We start from the raw sequence: 24,118 nt of genomic DNA on the forward strand, positions 1-24,118 counted from the left end.
GTAAAATGGCAGCTTCTCCCATAGGTCTTCGCTGCTACTTTATGTAAAAAACCTTTGCTCATACTAATGAAAGAATATTCAGTAAATCCTACGCTAAAATTATTACTGTAACTGCTTTAACTGCTTTCAAGTTATACAGTTGAATCTTGTTGCAACGAAACAGGATCTGCGCAAAACTTTGTTGAAGCGTAAATTTCGCTGTGGCAAAACCTGTCCAAAAACACTTTCAGATTTGACTGCACCCCTCACAACCATCATTTATTCCTGGAAAATTTCAGCCACCTTTGTTTGCTTCTGTCCTTTGAATGTCAACGCCGTGGTGCGGTAAGTCAGCAGCTGCAACGTGACGACGTCCTCGTGGTTGCTAATGAAATTGCGAATAATGTTAAATGCATCGCTCACATCTAGTACAGAAGGCGGTGTCAATGCATCTTGCGTCAATGCAATGTGTCACTCTCATCGTCCAACAATTTTGCCAATAAGGCGAACAGGGCCAACTCTGTGACACAGTGTGCCACATTGCGCCTGTGATCGCGTGCTCCAGAATGGATTCAGATTGGCTGTGGCCCGGCTTGACAAAGCAGACCTAGGCCTTGTCGCAAGGTGGCCAGCGTACTCGTCACTACCCAATAATCGCACCGCTTTACAAGTTTGTTTATTGGCGTTGCAGTGGGCGTAAGTTTTCGGTGAAACTAAGTGGCATAGATGCACCAGAAGTTACAGACAATTGGTGTTATGCTTAGGTAGTCATCAAGTAAAATTCCAAGCCCAGCTCACTCGGCAAAAACAAACCTGAAAGATAGCTTGTGGTGAGAACTTTCTTACACTGACTTCTATGGATAGCTGACGGGGAATTATGTAAATATTTCGATAAAGAAAGCATTTTGTTCCAGCCGCGTTCACTGAAGCAGGGTTCGACTGCAAAACTCTTTTAGCGACTTCGGACGTAACTGCTGCAGTGCAAATATTACATTTACATCAGGTGGACATGAGCCAAAGACATATGGCCGTATACAAAGATAGACAATGTCACACACATTGTGAAGCATCTTGCAAAGAAGAAACTGCGTGAAATATCAAAGCAACTTACCCAAAAGCTCATTCGGTTTCATAACCTCCTACTCAGGCAGCCCAATAAACAACAGCCTACTCGTAACACTACTAATACTATGCGGTAACTGCATAGTATTCTTGATGCAGTTACTGCCCTTTTCTAAAATTTTATACACCACTGAGGTGCTGAACGCTGCTCCATCCCTTTGAGCTTGTTTCTCCACAATATTGTTGTGCGCTCCTTAGTTACCTTATAACCATTAAAACCAACAAGCTTGCTTAGGAGCAACACTAGTGCCAGACAGTGCCACTGTTAAGAAAGCCGAGAGAACACGCGCCTTCTCTTCAGCATTGGCAACTTGGCGGGCAAACATTTGCTCATAATTCTGCTCGTGAGTTGGGTGGCCTCGACCAGCCAGCCGCAAATAAAAGGGGAAAACGTAATCCTAATTACCCCTCCATTTGAACCCTCAACTCTTGGTTCAGGGAGAGGAAGGAGCACTCTCTCACGGTAACTGAAAGTGTCAATGCCTCAGCCCATTAACTCTACGAGCACAAACGGCAAATGATTAGAAATATGACTTTAATGAAAATTTGCCTCACTTTCTCCTTGCTTCGGTCAATCTGGGAGATGGGTCAATGACATCGTCAGTGGACAGCTGCCGTCTCGGCTGGCTGCCTTGTTCTTCAGGCTGAGGCTTAACGGCAGATCCTTTCTTGTACTGTGCATAGTAATATGAGATTAGGTCAAGACAGATTAGCGCAAAAAAGAATTAGTTGTTGAAGCAAAATGAATCCATGCAACCAAAAGAGAAATGTAAAAAGGGCAGTGTGCTAGATTACGGCAGGATTCCCTCATGCTTCAGTAAGGTGAAATTTTGTGTGTATCACCCAGACACGAAGCAAAGCGCTATGCGCATTTTTCAAATTTATGCACTCATACTAATGTATAACAACAATAACAGAAAAAAAAAAAAAAAGGGTAATACCGCTTATTGTCCCACAGAAAACGTAGCTGATATAGGTGACGAAAGTTAATTGCAATGTATGAAAGGAAGAACTATCACAACTAAGACTTCTGAAGAGAATAAATGGGATTTCTGAATACATAAGATCCATGTGTCAGTGAAAATTGATCAGATCCTGAAATTAAAAGCATGTTAAATTAATTAAAAAGAACTGCAGTTATTTCACAGTTAAAAAAAAAAAAGGAAGGGCAACAATTTCCCAGCATTTACTGTAACTGCCCACAGATCATGTTACACAGCCAGACATTACTTGTTCTACTCAGCTTTGTGTTTTGTGTCAGCCTTTTGCCATCAGCAATGCCGGCATATTGATACGTAGAGACAAGGTAAACTTGACGATGATCACCTCAAGCATGTGCTGTAAAAGATTAGGCCGGCTCAGGTAGGCAACTGTGCATGACGTCAGGGAGCCAACACTTGCCTGAACATGAAAAGGAAAAAAAGAAAAGAAAAAAGCATATGAGTGACAGTAGTGGCCCGGAGTAAGGTATGTACAGTCTTCGTCTCAGCGTACAGTCTTTCGTCTCAGCAGCAAAATGAAGCTGCCATGGCGCAAAGGGTTGTGAAATGCTGTGTGATAGTTTTATCTGTGATAAGAAATCACTTGCTAGCAGTTTAAATGCCCTTTAGCCTATAATGATGGAGTGACGGCTCCATTTTGTGGCTCAGACAAAAATATACTTTGGCTTAAAGACTTCTGACCAAGACTACCTATTCTAGGTGTTATCCAAGGCATTGTTTTTCACTCGCACTAAATAACACAAAGGCATATACTAAATGCTTACATATTCTCAGGTTCTAAGACATGATCTAGGGTACTTACTGCTTTGTACTAATTTAAAGAATGCTTTGTAGCAAAACATTATATTCTATAATTGCATGCGCAAAAAAAAAAAAGAAGAAAAGCAATGCAAGATGTCACTTCTAAGAGGAAGTAGGAAGTTCACAAACCTTGAAAGAGTGGTCAGACTTTTGCAAGATGTAAGATGGGTGCTTTATATATATAGATCTTTAGTTGTTACAGTTTAACAGAGCTGTATAATGTAAAGAAATTTTAATCACAAGTGTTTCTTGTATGCTTTGAACTCCTCCCATTTCAGTGCACATTTAATTTCATGAAAGCCAAGACATACTCTGACTGCCTTGGACAAATTGATTTGCTCTGCGTTGTACCTTTTCAAATATAACAGGTTCAGCAGTGTACAGATCCGAGCACATACAAGAATATTCTAGTAAGTAATGAGTGGACATTAAACATCACCTTTATTGAAAATTACTGGGTAACTAACTAAAACAGCAGCTTAAGAATTCCAACACACATGTGCAGTTTTGGTTTTTATTAGCGGTGTGTGAATATTCGAAATTTCGAATATAAATCGAATATCTCTGTTACCTGATTTGATCATTAGCGCTGTTTTGTTGTTTTTTTGACATTTTTTTTCTAGTCTCTTGGATTTGGCTTCCAACAACAAGAGTTTATTGTATTCAGCAGTGATATGACAGCTCCACCCGGTTTCATGCAGATCCTTTCTGCACAAAAGACTGTTATACGGAGTTCTGTACAAGAATTTATATTTCAGTACGATATAACTTTCTGTGCAATTCTAGCTTAATTTTATTTGCCAATACCATGCAAATTTTTAAATAAACAAGATGAACAATGTTTGCTATGCTTTAATTTTCAGTTTTTGTCCCTGACCAAATATTCAATATTCAAAAGCACTTTTTCCCATATTCGTATTCGAAAATATCAATATTTGCACAGCTAGTTTTTACATACTTGTTTTGTACAGCTTAGCTCCGGAAAAAAAATAAATAAAAGCTTCTAGGTACGAAGGTGCACCTGGGACATTAAAAAAGCAATGCTGATAGGAGTGGTATAAAGAATTTTCGATACACAAACCATTGTAACATACCATTGTAAGCTGCTGTACACTGTAGTCACAAGAAGCACCGACCTTATAAGCCAGTGCATCAAAAGACACAGTTTTGAGTGTGTCGAGAGTTGTGCAACTGCTATTCTGACCATCCACACAGTATCGCATCTGCGATTTAATCATGAACAGCTCATCAGGATAAAGAGCGACCATTAAATTCTCCCCATATTTGACAAAATGTGCCCCATAGGCGTTCTGAAAGTTCACAGAAATGCTGCAATAAATCTAACAAGATGTGGAAGATGATGAGGAGAGCACCAGGAGGGCATTAAACGAGCTTATTATATGGAAACGCTGAACACGTTTGGCAACTTGTGCATAAGCATTATCGGAAAGCAATCCACACTATGCCAAAAAGTCGTATAGAACTAACTACTCTTTACAAATTAGTTGATTGGTGAGAATGAAACAAAACAGAGAGACTAAGTGGTAGCACTTGGTAGGCCTCACTTATGCTCAGGCAGTTTTAAAACCGTTCATCACTTTTTGCAAGGACACCCCGCATATTGCCTGCAACGGGCGGTACATTTCTGAGATATCTTGTCGTACACTACATCTAACCAAATAAGTCAGTAAATGGTGACTGGTTAAAAAAGTTAAGAAAAGCCACTCCAAAAGCCTACTGGGCATTACTGCTTAGTAAGGTTTTAACACTTGTGAAGCAGACATAATAGTACTGCGGTCCCAACATGAAAAGTGGATGGAAAGCAACACGAAAAGCACAGATGCAGAGACGTAAAGAGTCGTAAGGGTAAAGAAAATGACCTACCATGAGTGTTATTAAAGGATTGGTTTGGTCGAATTGGCACATGGTTCGCAGAGAGGCCACTTTGCAGACAAACCGGCAGGTCACCAGGGCTTCGTCGATTTGCGTCGGGTTGGAGCGCACTTGCGTGAGACACTGCGAAATTGGAGTGCACAAAAGATGAATTGGTATGCCCAACCAGACCTGCATAGTTAACTAATCATAAATCATTTTGCATCAGAAGAGGTGCCGAGTATGAACGGCAAAGTTTACATTTCTCTCTCTTCCAGTAGCACATAATCAACAACAGTGATCCTATGTTCTGCGGCTCCTTAGTTTTGATGGCTGTCTATTATAGGCTGGCATAATACCGGGCCATCATGTATATCTATCCAACAATAACACAAATTTGATGCACTGAAGATAAGGAGATAAGAATGGTCTAAATGAACAACCTCACAAAAAAGAAAAAAGATAAAAAAAAGAACAGCAAATTCTTGCTACCTCAAACTTGTGTAATCTTGATATACTCGTTAGGTTAAAGGTTTTGTCATCATTTGTTTCTAAATGACTAGGCTCACATAGCGTTTCTTTGGGGAGGGGGGCCAATTCTGTTAAGGGGGGATGCGGAGCTAAAGAGTCAACTTTTGAGCTGTTGCAGCAATTTTAATAAACTTTTTAGAGATGGCTTATCTTTCTCTTATTAAAACATATTTAAGTTTTATCACCTTAACACAGATAGAAAACAAGTTGAAGCTGTCATAATGAGTAATTAGGTGTGTCAGCCTAGGAACATTATCATTTAAAAAATCATAAATATGTACTAACCGTTAGTGCTTAGGTAACTTCTAGGTAGTTAATTGCGCAGGATAAGGCCAATTGCACGCTCTCTATGAAACGTTAGTAAAAATCTGATCACTTTAAAAATGAACTTCATTTTTTCTGTTGTCATTGTATGTCACATATTTGATAACCATTTTCTTTCCTGTAGAATAATTAGGAATCCAAACACTGCTTTATCTTGTTCCCAACAAATTTTAGTTTAAAAACCACTTTGAAGGCAGCCTTTAGCGAAAAATTTCAGAAATGGTACTCTTCCTAATGATTGTGGTCTTGCAAAAAGTGCAAAGTGAGAAATATGAGTTCAAAGATTTCAGAACATGCTAGTCAAGTTTAGGTGTAGTGCATACTGGTGTGGTGCATGGTGTGGTGCATACTGTGTTGGGCAGTCCTTTTCAACACGGCACTGCTCTGTAGCGATTTCTTCGAGTTGCCTTTTTTTTTTTTTTTTTTTCACCTTTACAGCTGTCCAGCACTCTTGTCTACGCTCGTGAAATGGTTTCTGTGGTTGCTTGCTGGGCACACCTCTCCCTCTAGGCTCCATATTCTATCTCCAACTTGTGAAGCACTTTGGTTATCCAGACTCTCAGTACTAGTGCATGCTGCATTTCGGTCAATCCAAGGTTCTATTTCGGTTTATCAGCCAGTCCGGTGTTGTCATGGCCCCAAATTTGCCTTTTCTTTCTGTTTTTCTTTTTAGCTGTCTGCTGTACTTTTGATAGCAGGTCCTTTTTTGCAACACAGCTAATACACAGACTCTAGAGGAAAAGTTTCCCCTTCAGCCAATGCTTGATCGCATGTTTGCCGCCATCATTAAACTGTTTGATGATTGCCAGATGACGTTTCCTTACTAAATCTGGCCGGTAAACAAGGCTTGAACCTGGCAACGTAGATTGTTGGAAGATAGCTGCGTGCGGTTAAATGGCGGCTGCTGTAGAGTAGCTGCTGTAAACAACAGCAAAATTGTTGCGTCTGGAGCATTTCTGATCGTATATTGCGTCGTGTATCTGCTATAACCTCATATCGGTGTCAAGCTCCTAAATGCACTTCGCGTGCATTTATTCTGTAAATAAACACAAGTGTGTCTTCTGTTCCAGATTGCCTGGAAACACGCCGGAATTTTACTTTGGCACGAGAAGGAGAACTCAATATAGAAAAAAAAAAAGACGCTGACAAATTCCGTAGTAGTAGCCCTACCTGGCTTATGGATCGTCAGTGCTGCGTACAGCAAACATCAAAGTGTGCTCGCGTGTGTCTTTACTGTTCAATTTATTTGCCCTGTGTTCTTTCACAAGTTACGATTAAGAATGCTGTGAGTAGAGGAGCGTCGTGCTCTGGTCTAACTGAGACGGCGGTAAACCTGTGGCGCTGAACCACTTGTCCAGCTGTTCTTATAAGAAAATCAGTGAATAAAAATGTTCGGTTTGATTGATGTCATTTGTCTGAAGGATGTTTTCGTTCACACGCCTTGCACCCCATAGTTCACGCATAGCTCTCGCTGTGGAAGGTGGGCATGTCAGCCCACCTTCACCCCATAGTTCATGCATAGCTCAGTGGGCATGTCAGCTGGCATCCAGTCGACACCATGTCAAATCCATTCCTGTTTTTCATGCAGTTTGCCCTAATCGTCTCGACTGCGGAAGCCGGCGCTGTGAACACGGAATTCATCCTCGCTGAACGCCTACGCCAGCACGGAGACTGCGCAAAAGAAAAAGAATTTCCAAATCTGAGTGACTGCTGGGGATCGCCACGTGCTACCTCATCGACGTCATCGACGAACCACGATATAAAAGCCCTCCTGCCATCATCCTTCTTCAGTGGGCATGTCAGCTGGCATCCAGTCGACACCATGTCAAATCCATTCCTGTTTTTCATGCAGTTTGCCCTAATCGTCTCAACTGCGGAAGCTGGCGCTGTGAACACGGAATTCATCCTCGCTGAACGCCTACGCCAGCACGGAGACTGCGCAAAAGAAAAAGAATTTCCGAATCTGAGTGACTGCTGGGGATCGCCACGTGCTACCTCATCGACGTCATCGACGAACCACGATATAAAAGCCCTCCTGCTATCATCCTTCTTCAGTGGGCACGTCAGCTGGCATCCAGTCGACACCATGTCAAATCCATTCCTGTTTTTCATGCAGGTTAGCAGCAATGTTTCTACAATCAAATCCAATAATATGTGCTTTATCCAGCTGACATGCCCACGTAGAGTGCTTGAAGTTTATTTTATTGGTCGTGACTTCGTATTGTCTCTACTTATGCTGTGTGGCGACATTGAGTCCAACCCTGGGCCACCCACTGAACAGCTACTGACCCAGCTCCTTGAAGGCCAGAAAGATATTCAGCGGAGACTGGGCGAAATTGAGGCCAAATTGCACACAGTGGAAGAATTCACATCAGCTATAAATGAATTCAGAGATTTAAGCCGGGAGCTAGAATCACGAGTTACAGGCTTAGAAAGGAAGCTTGTCGACCTAGAAGACCGGGGCAGACGAAATAATGCAATCGTGTTCGGAATTCCTGAAAAATTGAATGAAACTTACGAAGAACTGTCACAGAGTGTGTTGAAAGGCGTGTTCTGTGACAAAATGGACACGAAAGTTGTTTCAGCCGAGAGAATTCATAGAATCGGTCGCAAGCAACCTAACAAGCATCGACCTGTTATTATCAAGCTGATGGATCATCGTGAGAAAGTTAACATACTGAAAAACTGCTAGAAACTAAAAGACACCGATTACTCTATTTCAGAAGACTTTTCGTATACCACGCGGCAGATACGGAAGAATCTCTGGGAAAGCACCGCAGAGATTCGAAAAGCCGGTCAGAAGGTTAAGCTAATCTACAACAAGTTAAAAATTGGTGACGATCTGTTTGTTTGGGATGACACTAGCAAAGAAAGAGTCCTAGAGCATGGCAGCCGGAATCGAAAACAAAGTGACCAATGAATCGAGAACAGTCAAATTAAATCGCTAAAATGTATTCAGTTTAACGCCCGGAGCATTGTGAACAAATTTGAGGATTTGGAAAGTATAGTAAGTGGCGCATAAACCGCATATCATTATAATCACCGAAACCTGGCTGCACTCTGATATCACTGATGAAGAAATTACACCACCAGGATACAGAATTATGCGCAAAGACAGGACTTCTCGTGGTGGTGGTGTTGCAATTCTTTTTCAGGAATCTTTCCAAGTAATCAGGCTACCTGACGTGCAAGGAATTGAATGCGTCATTTGTAAACTAATTCTAAATGAACTTAGTCTTGTTATTGGCGCGCTTTACCGCCCAACACAAGGTGACGGTGTTTTCTTTGAGAAACTAAATGAGTTCTTATGTACTACGAAAGCACAATCAAGTAATGTACTATTGGCTGGAGACTTTAACATGCCACTCGTCAATTGGGACAAACAGTTTCCAGAGCCGCTCTGCACATCAGCCGAACTTCTTGTAGACATCGTACTTGATCACGATTTAACTCAATTAGTAAAGCAAGCAACGCATATACAAAAGGATAAGAAATCCATTCTTGATCTTTTCTTCGTTAGTAACAGTGTCTTTCGTCGCGGTCTTCTACTTCAATATTTCGAAGGCATATCTGACCATGTTATGGTATCTTTAAACATTCCATTGCTTCTTCCGAAAAATAAAAAGAAAGAGGTGCGTGTTGTGCCAAACTTCTCGCGTGCTGATGATGTTGCAGTTTTAGACTTACTTGATATTTCATTCTCAGATTTTGTGGTTCTTTACGAATCCTGCGACTGCTCAGTAGAAAATCTCTGGGTTTTCTTTAAGAACCTTGCTCTGAATTGCATTTCGCGTTTTGTGCCTACTCGGGTAATTACCCTACGCGCCAGCAGCCCTTGGATGACGAGGGAACTTGTACGCATGGGACGAAAGATTAAGAGAGTTCGCAAAAAACTTCGGCGAAGCCAGTCGGCAGTTGATGCTGCTAAACTGTCTGATATGCGCTTGAACTTAAAACACAGTATCAAAAAAGCAAAAGAGTATCACTTTAGCGTATCTATGAAAAACTTTCTTGTTTCGTCCCCTGCAAAGTTCTGGCGGCAGTTATCAAAGAAAAAGAAACCTGTGTACAGCGTTGCCGTTGACGGCGAACTGATTACTGATGCAACACAGATTGCTTCGTCTTTCAACCGTTTCTTTTGTACTGTGTTTACGCACGATGATGGTAGAAAGCCTCATTATAACTCAGCTTGTCCGCCTATTACTGATGTTTCTGTAACTGAAGAAGGTGTTTTCTCTCTGCTTCTCAGTTGTGATGCAAAAAAGACGCCGGGAATTGATGACATACCAAATACGTTTCTTGTGAGATATGCCGAATGGTGTTCCAAGTACTCAACGCTCATATTTAAGAAGTCTCTGTTAAACGCCGAGCTCCCGGAGGACTGGAAGAATGGAAAAATTATTCCTATTCCCAAAACTGAAAATTCATCTCTACTTAGCTCATATAGGCCAATATCTTTACTGTGTACTTCTTCAAAAATACTTGAACATATACTTTTTGGGCATATATCAGCCTTCCTGGAAACCAATCACGTAATTGACGACCGGCAACACGGTTTTCGCAAAGGCTTCTCTACAGTGACCCAACTTCTAGAGATGATGCAGGATTTTGCCGCAGCCATTGATAACCAGTGTCAAATTGATGTCATTTTTTTAGATTTCGAAAAAGCATTTGACCGGGTCTCACACAGAAAGTTCTTGCTAAAGCTAAATACTATCTTTAAAAACGATCTACTGTTGACGTGGACACAAGCATATCTATCGTCTCGATATCAGTCCATATCAATCGGCAATGCATGTTCGAGCCCAGCTTTGGTAAGCTCCGGTATCCCACAAGGCTCAGTACTTGGGCCATTGTTCTTTTTAATTTTTATAAATGACATGGTTAAAGAAATTCCTGTCAAAATCAAGCTGTTTGCCGACGATTGTGTATTATATCATGAAATACGAACTCCTGCTGACCAGCTTCTTCTTAATGACGCCTTGGCTAAAATTCATGATTGGTGCTCAACGTGGCAGATGAGTATTAATACTAAAAAAACAGTTTCAATGTCTATTACGCGGAAGAAGCGGCTATTAAGTTTTGCCTATACTATTAATAACCATCCCCTGTCTACCGTGGACAGCTACAAGTACTTGGGATTAACGATTAGCTCTGACCTACGGTGGAACAAACACATTTCTAATATTAAAAATAAAGCTATGAAAAAACTTGGCTTTTTAAGAAGATCTCTCCGGTATTCTACGCAGGAAATTAGGTTACTAGCTTACAAAACTTTTATCTGACCTGTTTTAGAATACGCCTCTGTTGTGTGGGACCCTTATACTAAAGAAAACATTAAAACACTCGAAAATATTCAAAGAAAGTCAGTGCGATTTATTTATAATTCATACACCTGGCAGACGTCCCCTACCATGCTACTTGAGAAAGCAAATTTAGATTCTTTGCAGCTCAGGAGATACCGCGAGAGGCTTAAATATATGTTCATGATTGTTCACAACAAATTAGGAATTAACAGCAGCAAGTACATTGAGCTCGTCCCGGGTCATTCGACACGATCCTACCATTCTTTAAAAGTGAAGGAATACTCATGCCGCACTGAAACATACAAGAATTCTTTCTTCCCCCGTACTGTGCGGGAATGGAATGTCCTCAAAGCGAATATTGTAGAGGCTTCTACTGTGGAGTCATTTACGGAGTCGCTTAGGAATTCGTAACAATTTTGCAGCATTCAACATTTTCATATTCTTTTTTCTCCCCAGTGCTCATTTTGACGCCAGGCGTCGTCTAATATTGTATAATGTTGTTTCTTTCGGTATTGTGTGCTGAGTTGCGTGTACCTCAGGGAGGTTTTCTTTTTGTCAAAGTGTATTTTACACCCCCTCCTGCTTAAGGCTTTGCAATAAAGCCAGCAGTCTTCTGTAAATAAATAAATAAAAACCTTTAATAAAATTGGCAAGTGTAGCGGCACTCGAAATTGGAAATTTCAACCCGAAACTTAAAGAGCGCCTGTTCGGGAACATGGTTCACAATTCCTCAAGCCCCAAACAATGTCTGAAAAGTGTTTCGAAACTTGAAAATACCCATAAAATATTTTGTAAAACTACGTTATCTACCTCATGTTTTTAAAACTGCGGTCCAAACCTTGCTTAATTTTGACTCAGTGAGAAACAACTATGCTGGACACAGTGATGAGTTTGATAATAGCGGCACTACATGTGGGAAGTTCTTTCTTGTCTCAGCCTTACCCCACTGTTTTTGGCTAGAGAGAGGGAAAAACAAGCATTCTAAGTGGGGGACACACTCCGCGTTCAGTTTTTTGCTCGCTTTCAGTGGTCAGTGCACGCCATCTTTGAACAAAATTAAATTTTAATTTTTCTACAGCATAGATGACAAAAATGGTGAGAAGCTTTTACATTACATGCATAATTCAAAACAACAAAAATTTAATAACGCTTTTTTGTTTTTGATGAAAATCATGATTTTAGTCCCATATCTACCCCTCAGACAACTTCTGATTAGACGAACAAATTTTCTGGCCCCTTCAAGCTCAACATAAAGAGAGTCGACTGTATTAAGTTTACGGTCTGTATACTATATATAGTAGAGTTTGCAATAGAAAATAAATATGCGTAGAAAGCTTTTACTTTCGCACGGCGTGGTTAGCACAGACAAAATTTCTGCACATCGGTTATCTGAAAATTAATTTTATAATGAAACTTCCCACTAAACTATTACTGCAAAATCATCTAGAAAAAGAGTTTACCATAGATGATATCTGTGGTAAAGCTACATATAAACGAGGCACATGACAGTTCACTGCATTAAAATGGTGAAAATGTTGCAATAACGTAGTTTTTATTTTGCGCAAAAAATTGTTAACACACAGTATTTTTGCACTTTACGTCCATCAAAGTGCAGCCACTATAGCCAGAAATCGAATGTGTGGCCTTATACTCAGCAGAGGAGTGCCAAAACAACTGAGGAACTCCTGCTAAACGAATGAACCTTAAAGGGACACTAAAGACAGCCAAAGATGGTATGAAAATCTAATAAACTACACTTGGTGACACTGTCGCCGCATATCCGGCAGCAAAAAATCGAATAATTGCTGAGATATTGCGATAAGAAGTTGAGGTTTTTTCTTGTTCCCGCCGGTCGAATTCAAACTGTGGCCTCCAACTACGTAGTTGGAGTTGAGTGACGCACACTATGACGTAAGCTGAGACTCTGTGATAGCTAGCGAGCCGGCGCGGCCCGCGGCGTCGCGTCCCTCAAGGGCCAACTTGGCAACAGCGTACTCGCAATGACGGCCTCAGCCGAAATAAATAAATCGATGAAGAGAGTAATTTACCGAGCGATGGGCCCATAAAGGAAGAAAAAAAAACATAGAGGGCTCGTAATGCACAATACTTTACATGTTTCTCAAGCTTTTGCGCTCCTTGCACTGTGTATAAACAAACCGAGCCCTCGGTCATCGCAACGCTTCCTGACATGTTTACATACAAATAAGATTTAGTTACCAGCAAAATAGTGTCCTCGCTGCTGCGCTTGTCAGTTTTGAAGCTTCGTCGCACTTTTTTCCTTCAAGATTTGTGCTACAGCTCCGTGTTCAGCGAAAATTACGTCCACGGAAGCAGAACATGACCGAAGTGCCGGCGCCACTACATTTGCCAGCGCTGTGAAATTCCACATGTTAAAATGGATCCAGTGCACAATATAGTGCGCATAGGCATCCAGTACATTAGTTGCAAGACGTGAGAGCAGGCATCATGCGCCGATGATCGAGAAGTTGTAATTTTTAGACCGGCGGCAGAAACACTTTATTGTAAATGGGGCCATGACATAAAAACCAAAACTATTTCCAAGGTTCTTGTGGCGCGGCGTAGCCGAGCGGTTAGCGCCGAACGTTACGGAACAAGCAGAAGAGAGTTCGAGTCTCACCGCTTCTGGCCGTTTTTTTTTTTTTCTTACTAACAGATTTTTTTTTAACCTTTTGTAATGTATTTCTGGTGCTTCGTTATTTTTAGTTTTTACTTTTTACCCGAGGCCCTTTTTTTTCGCCAGGCGACGAGCGCAATATATCGACGCTCTCCTTGGTATGAGCGCAAGTATGCCCCTTTTGTTTACGACGCCTGCAAATAGCACGTTGAAGGTCTTGTTGACGCAGTATATGTTGGTCAGATGTGCCATGATTTAGTGAACAATTTAATGATAATGCGTTTTTCCTTCGGTACTTAGCATATGTATGCTTTTCGTGGCGTACGTAGCTGCAGTCAAGCGGTCAGGTCGCAGTCGAAGCGGCAACGGCGGCGATATGTTGGCGCAGAAGTGTGAACGAAGGAGCGTGTCGGCGGTAGCGGATTTCGCTCGCTCGTGCCTCCGAATGCTCAAATGGGAACCATCAAGGCGCATCTGCTGCTCCAAGCTCGTAATTCAGGCGCTGCAGGTTCAAACAAACTATCCGAGTGCGCACGAAATGCCTGAGCCGAAACATAACCAAAACTGAAGTTGGCGCTTGTGGCGCCTCCAAGTATATTTTTGTATTTGCCTTGCAACGTTTACGTTGTCTTTTCGCCGTCGTTTACGTATGATAAAAGCGTGTTATCATGTTTGAGAAAAAACGTACTACCGCATTCAAACATTCAACGTAATTCGCATTTGTCAGCCTCCGGGATCCCTAGCGCGTCACGTGATTTGTAGTTGCGAGCCTCGGCCGTTTGGCTGTGGTGGCGATACCTGTATTTCTGTTATTCTTCTTTACTACCTTATAAGAGCTCTGATTTCAGTAAGAGTGGTCTTTTTGTAATCAGGAACTGGCATTCTATCGATGCAAATCCCCTTCCTTTCTCTCTTTAGTGTCCCTTTAAGTCAAACACGGATAACTGAATGTGAAGAGAATTGTAAAATAGTTTGAGATATATATATATATATAAATAATGGCAATAGATAAGCTTATTTGTAGCCTATAGGCCAAAATATATATTGCTACCACAATCTAATCGGATACAACTCAAGAAGAAAAGCGGCTTTTGACACTCAGGGGAACCCACTGCAATCAACGGCATTGAATCGACTGACTCTCACGATATTGTGGACAATCCCCTTGAACCTGGCTAGCATGATAACACAGGTTGTGAAACATGAAAGGGGGTTTGCCATGGCTTAATCGGACTGCCGCAGCCTCGTGATGATTGGTCAACGCCATCGGCTGAAGGGTCTTCTTTGAAGAACGCCTGCTTTTATTGCGAAAGCAATACTACACCAGGTCTAACTGCTCGTCACTGTGTGCCGTGTCCGTGGTCCCTCATGACATTTGAATTCACATTACCCCTATGCCACGGGCAGGAGCTGCCAACTCGGGTCACTCCTTTCATACAGGAGGGTGATATCAGAATCAGCCTGCCACAAACGTTTGTATTCTCGTTACCCCTACGACACGCAGGCACATAGGGGAATAATGTAGTAGGCAAAAGAAGCTTCCGCCGTTGCTTTCGCAATTCAACTAGGGTTAACCAGAGCTAAACCACAACTAATTTTTTTTCTCAAGTTGCATCAGACTACAGTGACGGGTATTTCCTCACCAGGCGTTGCTAGGCCTAGCCTGCTACGCATCAACGCCATAGCCAATGGTCCCTTAAAATTATCTACTGCCTATCAAAAGACCTCTAACCCTGCAACCAGCACGGTGTGAATAGAATAATCAGTTATTAAAGCGTGGGTGCAGTTGGTTTCTGTGATCCAAATGTGACCAAAGAATGGTGTTAAGAGAAGTACAGCTCGACGACGTGCGGCACGCAGTTCGATATGTGCACTGAACGACGAAACTGGAGTTAAATATGCAGCGCGACTTCCTTAAAGTTTTTACGTGCCACCATTAAATAGATAATCTGTTCGTGCAAAGCATCGAATTAGCCGAAACATCGACTGCAATGCCCTTGACAATGACGAATTTAATATTTCCAACACCCGTGCAAGTTATTACTAGCATGAGAAAGGCTCTCTAGTGTTTAAAATATCGTCGTTCTTAAGGAAAGCGGCATTACTTGCCATTCTACGGATTGGAGGCGTCCTCAAGAATTGGTGCTAGCGGCGTGCACACCTCTGAGCAGAGATGTTGCGCGCCTCTGTTTCCCAGCAAACATTGCATTCAGTACACAAGCTGCCGATGAATGTCACGTTACGCAGGCATGATGACCGTCGGCAAATATTTTAAATTTCCACCACTCGTATTAGCACGTGACCGTGTGCACTTTGGTGGGGATCACTGAATCCAAGTACTACAACTGGTAGGTCACTTTATGTTTTGTTATAGCACAGCAGTAAGGTCCATGTATCTATGCCTCTTTTCTTCAAGAGTCATGAGACTGTAAGGCACAACATTGTTTTAATGCACAAATGCTGTTCACTCACGGCTGAGAGCCGGCCCACGTGCACTGCCATGAAACCCAGGGCATCTTCAAGAAAGAAGTGGCGCAGTGAGTGCAGCAGTGCGGTGACCAGTTGGACCAGCAGCTGGTACACGGTCAGCCAGCCGCTGTCGGTGCCTTGGTAGCAAGCCAACAGGTAGGGGCTAACGTGGTGTATGACACCGCTGCATTGCAGTGCCTCCGCCATCTGTCCCGGCAAAAGAAAGTGGTCATTTACACACACACCTACACAAACACAAGCACGTGTACACACACACACACACACACACACGCACGCACGCACGCACGCACACACACAAGCCACCCAGTCTGATGGTTCTAATCCATTTTAATCCAAGCTAATTTGCTTGAATCACCTCAGCAAGAAAAAAATTTGCAGAACAGTGTTTTTACCTTGTCATCAGCTTTTGACATATTACTGGTAACCTTGAAAGAAGAAAGATCAACGCTGCTACTTTTTTTTATGCACCTAATGCGTAATCAGGCACATTATCCATTACACTAGTAAAGTGAAATAGAACGAAAGGAGCACATTGAGAAATGAACCAGCAACGAATAGATACAGCAGCCGTACCAGCTGAAACAGTTCTCGTGGAATGCTGAAAAAGCAAGTATGGTCCACAGTTTTCATTTTTAAAGGAAACTGAAGTTTAACCCTCATTCTCAAGTTGAAATCCATGACTGCCATGTGCTGTCAATTATGAATTGGACGAACTAGTACATTGCCCCCCCCCCCCCCCCCCCCCCCCCCCCCCCCTAATGTACAAGTTCACAGAAAAAATACCTGAGGCACAGTCGTGAGGGTGAGGAAGAAATTACAGATGGCTTGAGCTAAACGGCTGTCCTTCCTAGCCTGCAACAAGTACACAAGAGATGCATAGTCAGCACGGTGAAAAAATACTGGCTTCCTCTCAAATCCTACATGTTCGTGACACCAGGAACACTGCAAACACAGCAGTTAAAAAGTTCAAGGGCTAGGATAAAGCGGCCTACAGTTGCATAGTTTCACGTAAAACACCAGCAGTTAGAAGAAAGAGCTTGAGCAATAAAAAAAAAGAGAGAGAAAAAAAAAGGTGAACCTAGTGAAAAACTGCAGATATCAACTGCAGCCTTTTCGGTTGTTTTCTATTGTTGCTTGTCCACTATCTATCCCTACGGGATGTTAGTATAATTAACACTACATTTATTGCACTGCTCCAATGACCATTTGATCACTAGAAGTGATACACGTGATACCTGTCTCTTTTGCGCAAATTGCTTGCATCAATATTTCGTTTGATGAAGCAATGTGCAGAATTTCATGCTCCACTAAACGTAGGCACTAGTTTAAAACTTAATTTTAAATTGAAGAGAAAATAAAAGTTTGGCACGTTTAAGCATGGTTAAACCAACGGACGAGCGAAAGCAATATGACATTCCAGTTGAACAGCGTATTTAACACGCTTTCAATTATGATCACCTTCCAGCCCGTTCTTCGGGCTCTGTCAAGAGATCGTCCACCCCACATCTAAGCCTTCGTCTTCCGCACTACACTGCGGTGGTGGACAGCATTGCTGTGCATAGCAACAAAGACACTGACTTTTGCATTAAGTAGACTAAAATGAAGTCCAATGACAATGGTCACTGACCTCAAGATATTTTGGTTGTCACGCACACGTTCCTCTGCCTACGCACCTGAAGAGATCCCTGCAGCAAGCGTGCCAGTTGTCCAACAACCAGGTTCTGCTGAAGAACAGGAATGTAGTCGGCATTGTCCTTCGACAGGGACAGCAGTTCTTTGAGGAGAATGGTCAGTGTCGTACTGGCCTGGGTATGCAAGATGAAGAGAGAAAGCTTTGTAACAAGCAAGCAGAGGTCAGGACTGAAGGAACAGATGGCAGCAGCACACAGTACAGCTTCAACAGCTATGAACTGTCACTTTTATTGAGCTGGTGCTTAGGCCTAGAAAGTAATTGCATCTAAAAAGAAACCCCTTATTTCTAAGTCCACATAATAAAAAAAAATCCTTGCTCCCTTTCAACTTCCAATTGTTGAGAGTCAGAGTATTGGGGCATGTCCAGGCTTGCCACAAGGCACATCCTGCAACTAAGACCCAAGACAACCAAAAGCAAGATCCCAAGTGCATCAAATGGGTAGAGCTGATCATACACTGGCAGCCTCTGTAGTAGACAAAATACGAATCCCATCACCCTTGCTGCATCTCCTTACGTTGCTGGTTATCACCATACAGTCAAACCTTCATCATCGTCACCAGCAGAACCATACCGACTGTAGGGTGAAGGCCTCTTACATATTCCTCCAATTAACCTGGTACTACGCTAGCTGCATCCAAATAACCCCTGCAAACTTTCTAGCCTTATTCGCACACCTAATTTCCTGCCGTCGCCTGTTTGATTTAACAAACATAAATGTTACGAATTATTAGATATATCACAAGCTGTATCACAGATTTCTGTATCTATGTATCCCCCCCCCCCCTGTAATTATGCCTTCACGGCACTCCAGAAATGTAAATAAATAAAAATAAACAAATGCATAATTTTCCCTTTAAATACCGGCCCCAAAACATATATAACAAACTTTCCAGCCTCAAGCAGCACCTGCTTAAATGGCAGGCGTAATGCTTCACTGCACTACAAAAGAGACTAGTGGAATGAACCCGCATTATCACAAAAACCCATGTCTGAAGCCGATTTGACCTTTGACCTTTCCAAGGGACTTGAGGTATCCACAGAAACAAGTGTGCAAATACTGCGCCTTTCTTTTCCTGTAAACCAATTATAGAACACCAGTGAACTTTGATGCATTCAACGGAACTCTCGTTGTGTTCGACAAGGAACGCGCGATGTACCCTATGCAGCAGCAATGCTCAGGCTTTCTTATTTCTCCACTGCAGATTCTGCAGAGCTTTCGAAACTTTTAGTACTCCAGCACATACGCAATGCGCGGTTTGGAAACATGGCCGCCTGATTAACACAGCAAAAAAAATGTTTAATAATTGTGACAAACCAAACACAATCCTGTCAAAACGCCCTGCTGCTGCACGATATTCCATGATTAACCGAGTTAAACCGTATATATTTTTTTCCATACTACATAGCTTTGATGCGAGCAAGCTATTCTAGCTAGCATTCGACCTGCCGCCGCTGCCCGCTGGTGACGCTGCGCGGGCAAGCCAATGTAACTAACTGGGGCTTGGTTTCCAGTGGCTTCCGGAATCGCTGTGAGTATTTTCGAAATGAAGATAAAGCATCATAAACAGTCTTCCAGTTTTTTTTAAGTGAGCATCCTCCAAACTGCCTTCTCTTAACTCATCAAACGGTTTATGAATTTCGGCTCTATCAAAGTATCTCGTGATTTTTTAAGCGCTCACCATATAATGAAGTTTGACTGCAAATATTTCACCTGTGTTAAACCATGTGCAGACACATGCCAAATGCACCTGATAACTTGATCTGTGATTGCTCTTGCAGCAAAGCATGCAAACGAAGCTGAGTCTTTCAAATCAAGCAAAGTGCAGGAGATATTTCTATTATATTGCGTCTTTTCATTGAAAAGCGAGATGATTTTAGATCAGAGGTAGTTTGACACGGCAGAAGTGGCAGCCAGCATGCCACAAGCGGGAAGCAAAACCTATGGCGTACATGTGAAGCTTGCGCTGACCGGGCCTATCAAATTAACCAGGACTGCAACCACCTCCCCATCTGAGGTATTCGTAGGTAAAATGCAGGCCGAACTCGACAGCACTCGTCAACATTACACCCAACAATCGTAGCAGCATATGCAACAAGACCTTTCAGCGGTGGAGGTGTCACATGCAACTTGGACAAACATGGAAGGAGACAGCTTTGTAAAATCCCTCCCATGCTACCACAGCTACCGGAAATGAGACCGCCATGCAAATACCATTTCAAACTATAAATGCCACAGCACGTGCAGCTGAGGGTACACTAGTTTGCAAAGGTACAGGTGCCCCAAAGGTAAACAGCACAAATGTGTGGAAAAAATTGGCTGTGGTTTGACTAATGGCCATCCCAAGTAGAATAGCGGAAGCAACAAATTACGAAGATTTGCTAGCACAAGGCGATCAGCCTCTGCTCAGCTCAACTTCTCCATGGCTGACTTCGCTGGTACCGGCGCAGCCACATATATATACCCCGTGCATGCGCAGTGGCTCCGGCGCATCGGAAGAGCAATGATGTCAATGCGCATGCGCGGCGGCACCTCGGAGTCACCGCGTCGCGGAGGAGTCGGCAGTGGCCCCGGCGCGCTAGCTGTGCACTGTGGTTTCTCATTGTGCGATACTGCAGGAGATAAAAACAGGTGCTTCTGGTGGGAAGCTTTTTATTGCAATCCTGATACGAATCCCTTCTTTCCTAGAAACTCGATCAGGACAACGACCTGGTCACCTTACCAAACCATTATTTTATCGGATAAAACATTCTTCTGCAGTGTGCTTCGCCTTGCGTTAGGTTAAATAAACTGTTTCCTAACAGGCTTTGCTTTTGCTTATTTTGTCTGAACCTGTCGTGGCTTCAACGCTGTGCCACGAATTGGGGAGACACGTCGCGTACGAGAAACACTTGCGCGTAGCTGGCACAGAAGCTCTTGTCTTCCTGCCCAGTTGTGCACAAAGTGACCGCATTACTCTGACCGGAAAAAACTTTGTTGCAAGTGTGAAGGCTGTACCTGAACTATGAGAGAGTTTGGCGATCTGAGTCCTTCCTGACTGCATCTGCGCTCATAGTACGTCAGCACGGGACACAGACATCCCACCCAGTTGTGCAGGTTCGGAGGGCACGCCTCTGCAAGGAGAAAGAGCGCACACATCAAGTAAACAAACTGGCAAACGCATTAAAAGAAAAAATTCTCCGAAGCGCCGATCACAATTTTTGGCGGAGTTAGTAAGAAGTGCAATAAATGTAACAATAACTTTACAACATACATTTATTTAATGCAAAAGCATCAGAAGCATCACCGTTGAAAAAAAAATGTACGGTTGGTCACAAAAGTCGCTGACTGGATGAGACAGTGATGATGTCAAAAGGTCACATGACATCACTCAGTTCCTTAAATAAATATACTGAAGAAATAAAATATTTCATAGCTGTCAGAAAGATTCGAACCAGTGGCGGCTTGTTCAGATCAGCTTTGCTATCCGCAGCACAGACCACTATGCTATCGCTGCAGCCTAAACCCCACGTTCTAAACTGACAGTATTTCAAGCCTTGCTTTAGGTGTTGTTGTGTTTGTTAACTTCTATTCAGGTGAAAATCAGTGTAAAATCAAGAGCATGCAATCACTTGCTGTCGCATTGTAAAAAAGAACTACTAACTGTGTGACCGCGAGTTTTTAATAGGGGTGCGTGAATATTGAAATTTTTGAAAACGAATGCAGGAAAAAAAATATTCCTTCAAATATCGAACTGAATATCTGATCAGCAAAAGGAGAATGAAAAATTAAAAAAGAAAACAATGTTATTCATCTTCTTTATTTTAAAATTCGAATGGTAGGTAAACCCTTAGCAGTCTTTTGCATACGATGGACTTGCATGAGACAGAGCGGAGCTGTCATTGCTGCTGAATACAGTAAACTATCATTAATTCAGCCTTCAAGGAACCAGCAAAAATGTCCGAGCCAACCGAAAGCTCTAATTATCGAATGAGATTTAAAAAACAGCACACTATTCGGAAGGCCCTCTTCACAAAACGGCCACCCCGCATTTTGAGGTTGCTTCTTTGCACAGTCCACGCGGTCGAGTATTGCAGTGAAGTGCATAGTGTAATGAAACTGCAGTGAATTCGAAATATTTTGGTGTATTCGGAGGTTTTCTTTTTCGAATCACACACGAATCTAATAAAAAACATATTCGATAGGTATTTGAAACTTCGAATATTCACACCCCCCTAGTTTTTGACCACTAGGCTCTCTTGCAAGGACAACTGACTGTGGGCCCACAAGTTAAGACCATTTGCCCAATGCTGTAGTTCTAGAAACCAGTTCTTTAAAAGGATCCTGAAGACAAATACGAGTTGGACTCTATTGACAGGATACCGCGGCCTAATTGCACAGAGGTTATAGTCTCACGTGAAATGAGGCCTTTATAAGCTGGAAAAAACAGGGGAAAAATAAAAGAGAGAAAGAAGAAATTGCAGAGTTAACATGCCCAATTTAGCTCAACAGCAAGAGAAAACTGTTACGGCTTCGGTAGCCACTTAGCTGCAGACATTTATTTCTGCACGCAGCATGAGGAGAGAGCTTTTCAACTGCCAATGTGAGTCGAAGACACACCGTGAACTTCTCTGTGGTCCTTCCTTGCCTCCTGATTGTCATCGTGAAGTGAACTGCTATACGGTAAAGCCAACCCTATTGCAGGTTTTGCAAGTGATAAACAAAATACATATGAGACCATCAACAGTCGATTTCTCAAGTAAGTCTACACTTTGCTGTCAGTCAGTCGCAAACTGCCTCTATCGGTGATGATGTCACGAGTTTAAACTGAATGGCAAGGAAGTATTTAGGACTAATTTTATAGGCAATTTGAGAGGTGCACTTACTAATGTGAAGTAGAATTCACACTTATTAACAGTTCTTGAAGTTTTTGGAGCTTATGATTAATGCAGGAGATGCATTTATTTCTAAAGTGCGTCTGTTCTGAGTCCGTTATAATATATATACACAGTTAAAACTCGATTTAACGAAGTTGAGGGGAGCCGTGAATTATTTCGTTAAATCGAGAACTTCGTTAAATTGAATGAGGCATTTTTTGGGCACATAATTCAGTACATTCGATTACAGTAAAACTTCGTTAAAACGTACCCGCTTAAACAGTACTTTCGTTTTAAAAGTAGTAAAGTCAAGTCCCCGACTGAGCACCCATTGAACATAATGCATTTTGCATCCGCATAAACCGTACCAGCTTATCGCGGTCGTATCGGTTAGCACGTACCATTTTCACTTTTCGTAGCACTCGCGCGTGACGAATTCACGCCAGTAGCACCGACCCAAAGGACGGTTCGGCTAGCGGCGCAACAATCTTCCCTAAATACCGCCGACGGGACGGCAAGCCACACAGCTAATGACAAATTGGCGCCAAAGTTGGTAATCATACAATTAGCGCAATCTTTGGGGGTCCGTATGGTCATCGTCATGACCCCCCGCGCTACTTTCGAGTGGGTAGCGCCAGCACCACGACCGGCGCCGCGCGCAGTTTGAAAAAAGCGACGGGATGAAGATGCTCCGCGCTGTTACCGCTGACTCGCAATCAAAAACTTTTGGGGTGCTGTCTACAAAATAGACCAAAAATTAACACTTTTTCACCTTTATTTCTCGAAAAAGGTTCGTTAAATCGGGACAGATCACGGAATCGGTTTCGTTATTTCGGGTTAGTCAAAGCATTGAACCCTATGGGCGTCTGAGGGGGAATTAGGATACCTTCGTTAAATCGAGATTTTCTTTAAATCGGGTTTCGTTAAATCGAGTTTTGACTGTGTACACACACAATAAATTATTCCACTAGTACCCTAAGTAACTTTTGAAATCAGCATACTAATTTGTTAGTCTAAAAAATCTGATATTAAAAAATAACATGTGCATATATTCCTTTATGGTAAACACACACTAATTTGAGCCGCCAGGTCAAAAATTCATAAAACTCATTAAGCAAAAATAAAGATAAGCGACAAGCAGGCCATTAATAATAACGGTTGTTCTGCAAATATGACAATTATTTTTTTTTAATTAAGCAGCTGAGCCGCCAATAGTGCTTAGTTTAGAATGGGTCCATTTCGAGCATTCCACATGTAGTTTTAGCAAGGCACCTCTCATGATGATGCAAAACAGTTCAGGAACTGACCTTGTATGAAGTGAAAGCAAAAATTCGAGTTGCGATAGTACTAGTATTTTTCATTTGGGCAAAAAGACAGTAGATGCTCTTGAACGAATATAATACCAGAACTTTAAGATCATTTATGCAATTACTGCTTCTGAATGTGAGCAGAGATTATGACTGTGGAATATATGTCATGCAAGCAAGGGCTCAATTCCCTGTAAACTTTG

At 42.3% G+C, this 24,118-nt stretch overlaps 1 protein-coding gene and 1 pseudogene across 3 annotated transcripts in view; one reads left to right on the forward strand and one right to left on the reverse strand.

Moving 5' to 3' along the window:
* The window catches only part of Nup188 (nuclear pore complex protein Nup188), an 87,769-nt gene that overhangs the window by 7,462 nt on the left and 56,189 nt on the right, over nucleotides 1–24,118 (reverse strand). For all 3 annotated transcript variants that reach the window (XM_084589336.1, XM_084589315.1, XM_084589327.1), the window contains 7 exons: nucleotides 20,750–20,865; nucleotides 17,735–17,866; nucleotides 16,845–16,913; nucleotides 16,044–16,247; nucleotides 4,788–4,919; nucleotides 2,428–2,502; nucleotides 1,657–1,775 (listed from right to left, as the gene is read on the reverse strand). In XM_084589336.1, coding sequence (XP_084445462.1) covers nucleotides 1,657–1,775; nucleotides 2,428–2,502; nucleotides 4,788–4,919; nucleotides 16,044–16,247; nucleotides 16,845–16,913; nucleotides 17,735–17,866; nucleotides 20,750–20,865 — 847 coding nt within the window. The remainder of the gene's footprint in view (nucleotides 1–1,656; nucleotides 1,776–2,427; nucleotides 2,503–4,787; nucleotides 4,920–16,043; nucleotides 16,248–16,844; nucleotides 16,914–17,734; nucleotides 17,867–20,749; nucleotides 20,866–24,118) is intronic.
* Nucleotides 6,911–8,598, forward strand: LOC146207627 (uncharacterized; annotated as a pseudogene).

This window comes from Amblyomma maculatum, chromosome 1, assembly GCF_055883805.1.
Source record: "Amblyomma maculatum isolate TAMU_Amacu chromosome 1, ASM5588380v1, whole genome shotgun sequence".
Taxonomy (NCBI): Eukaryota; Metazoa; Arthropoda; class Arachnida; order Ixodida; family Ixodidae; genus Amblyomma; species Amblyomma maculatum.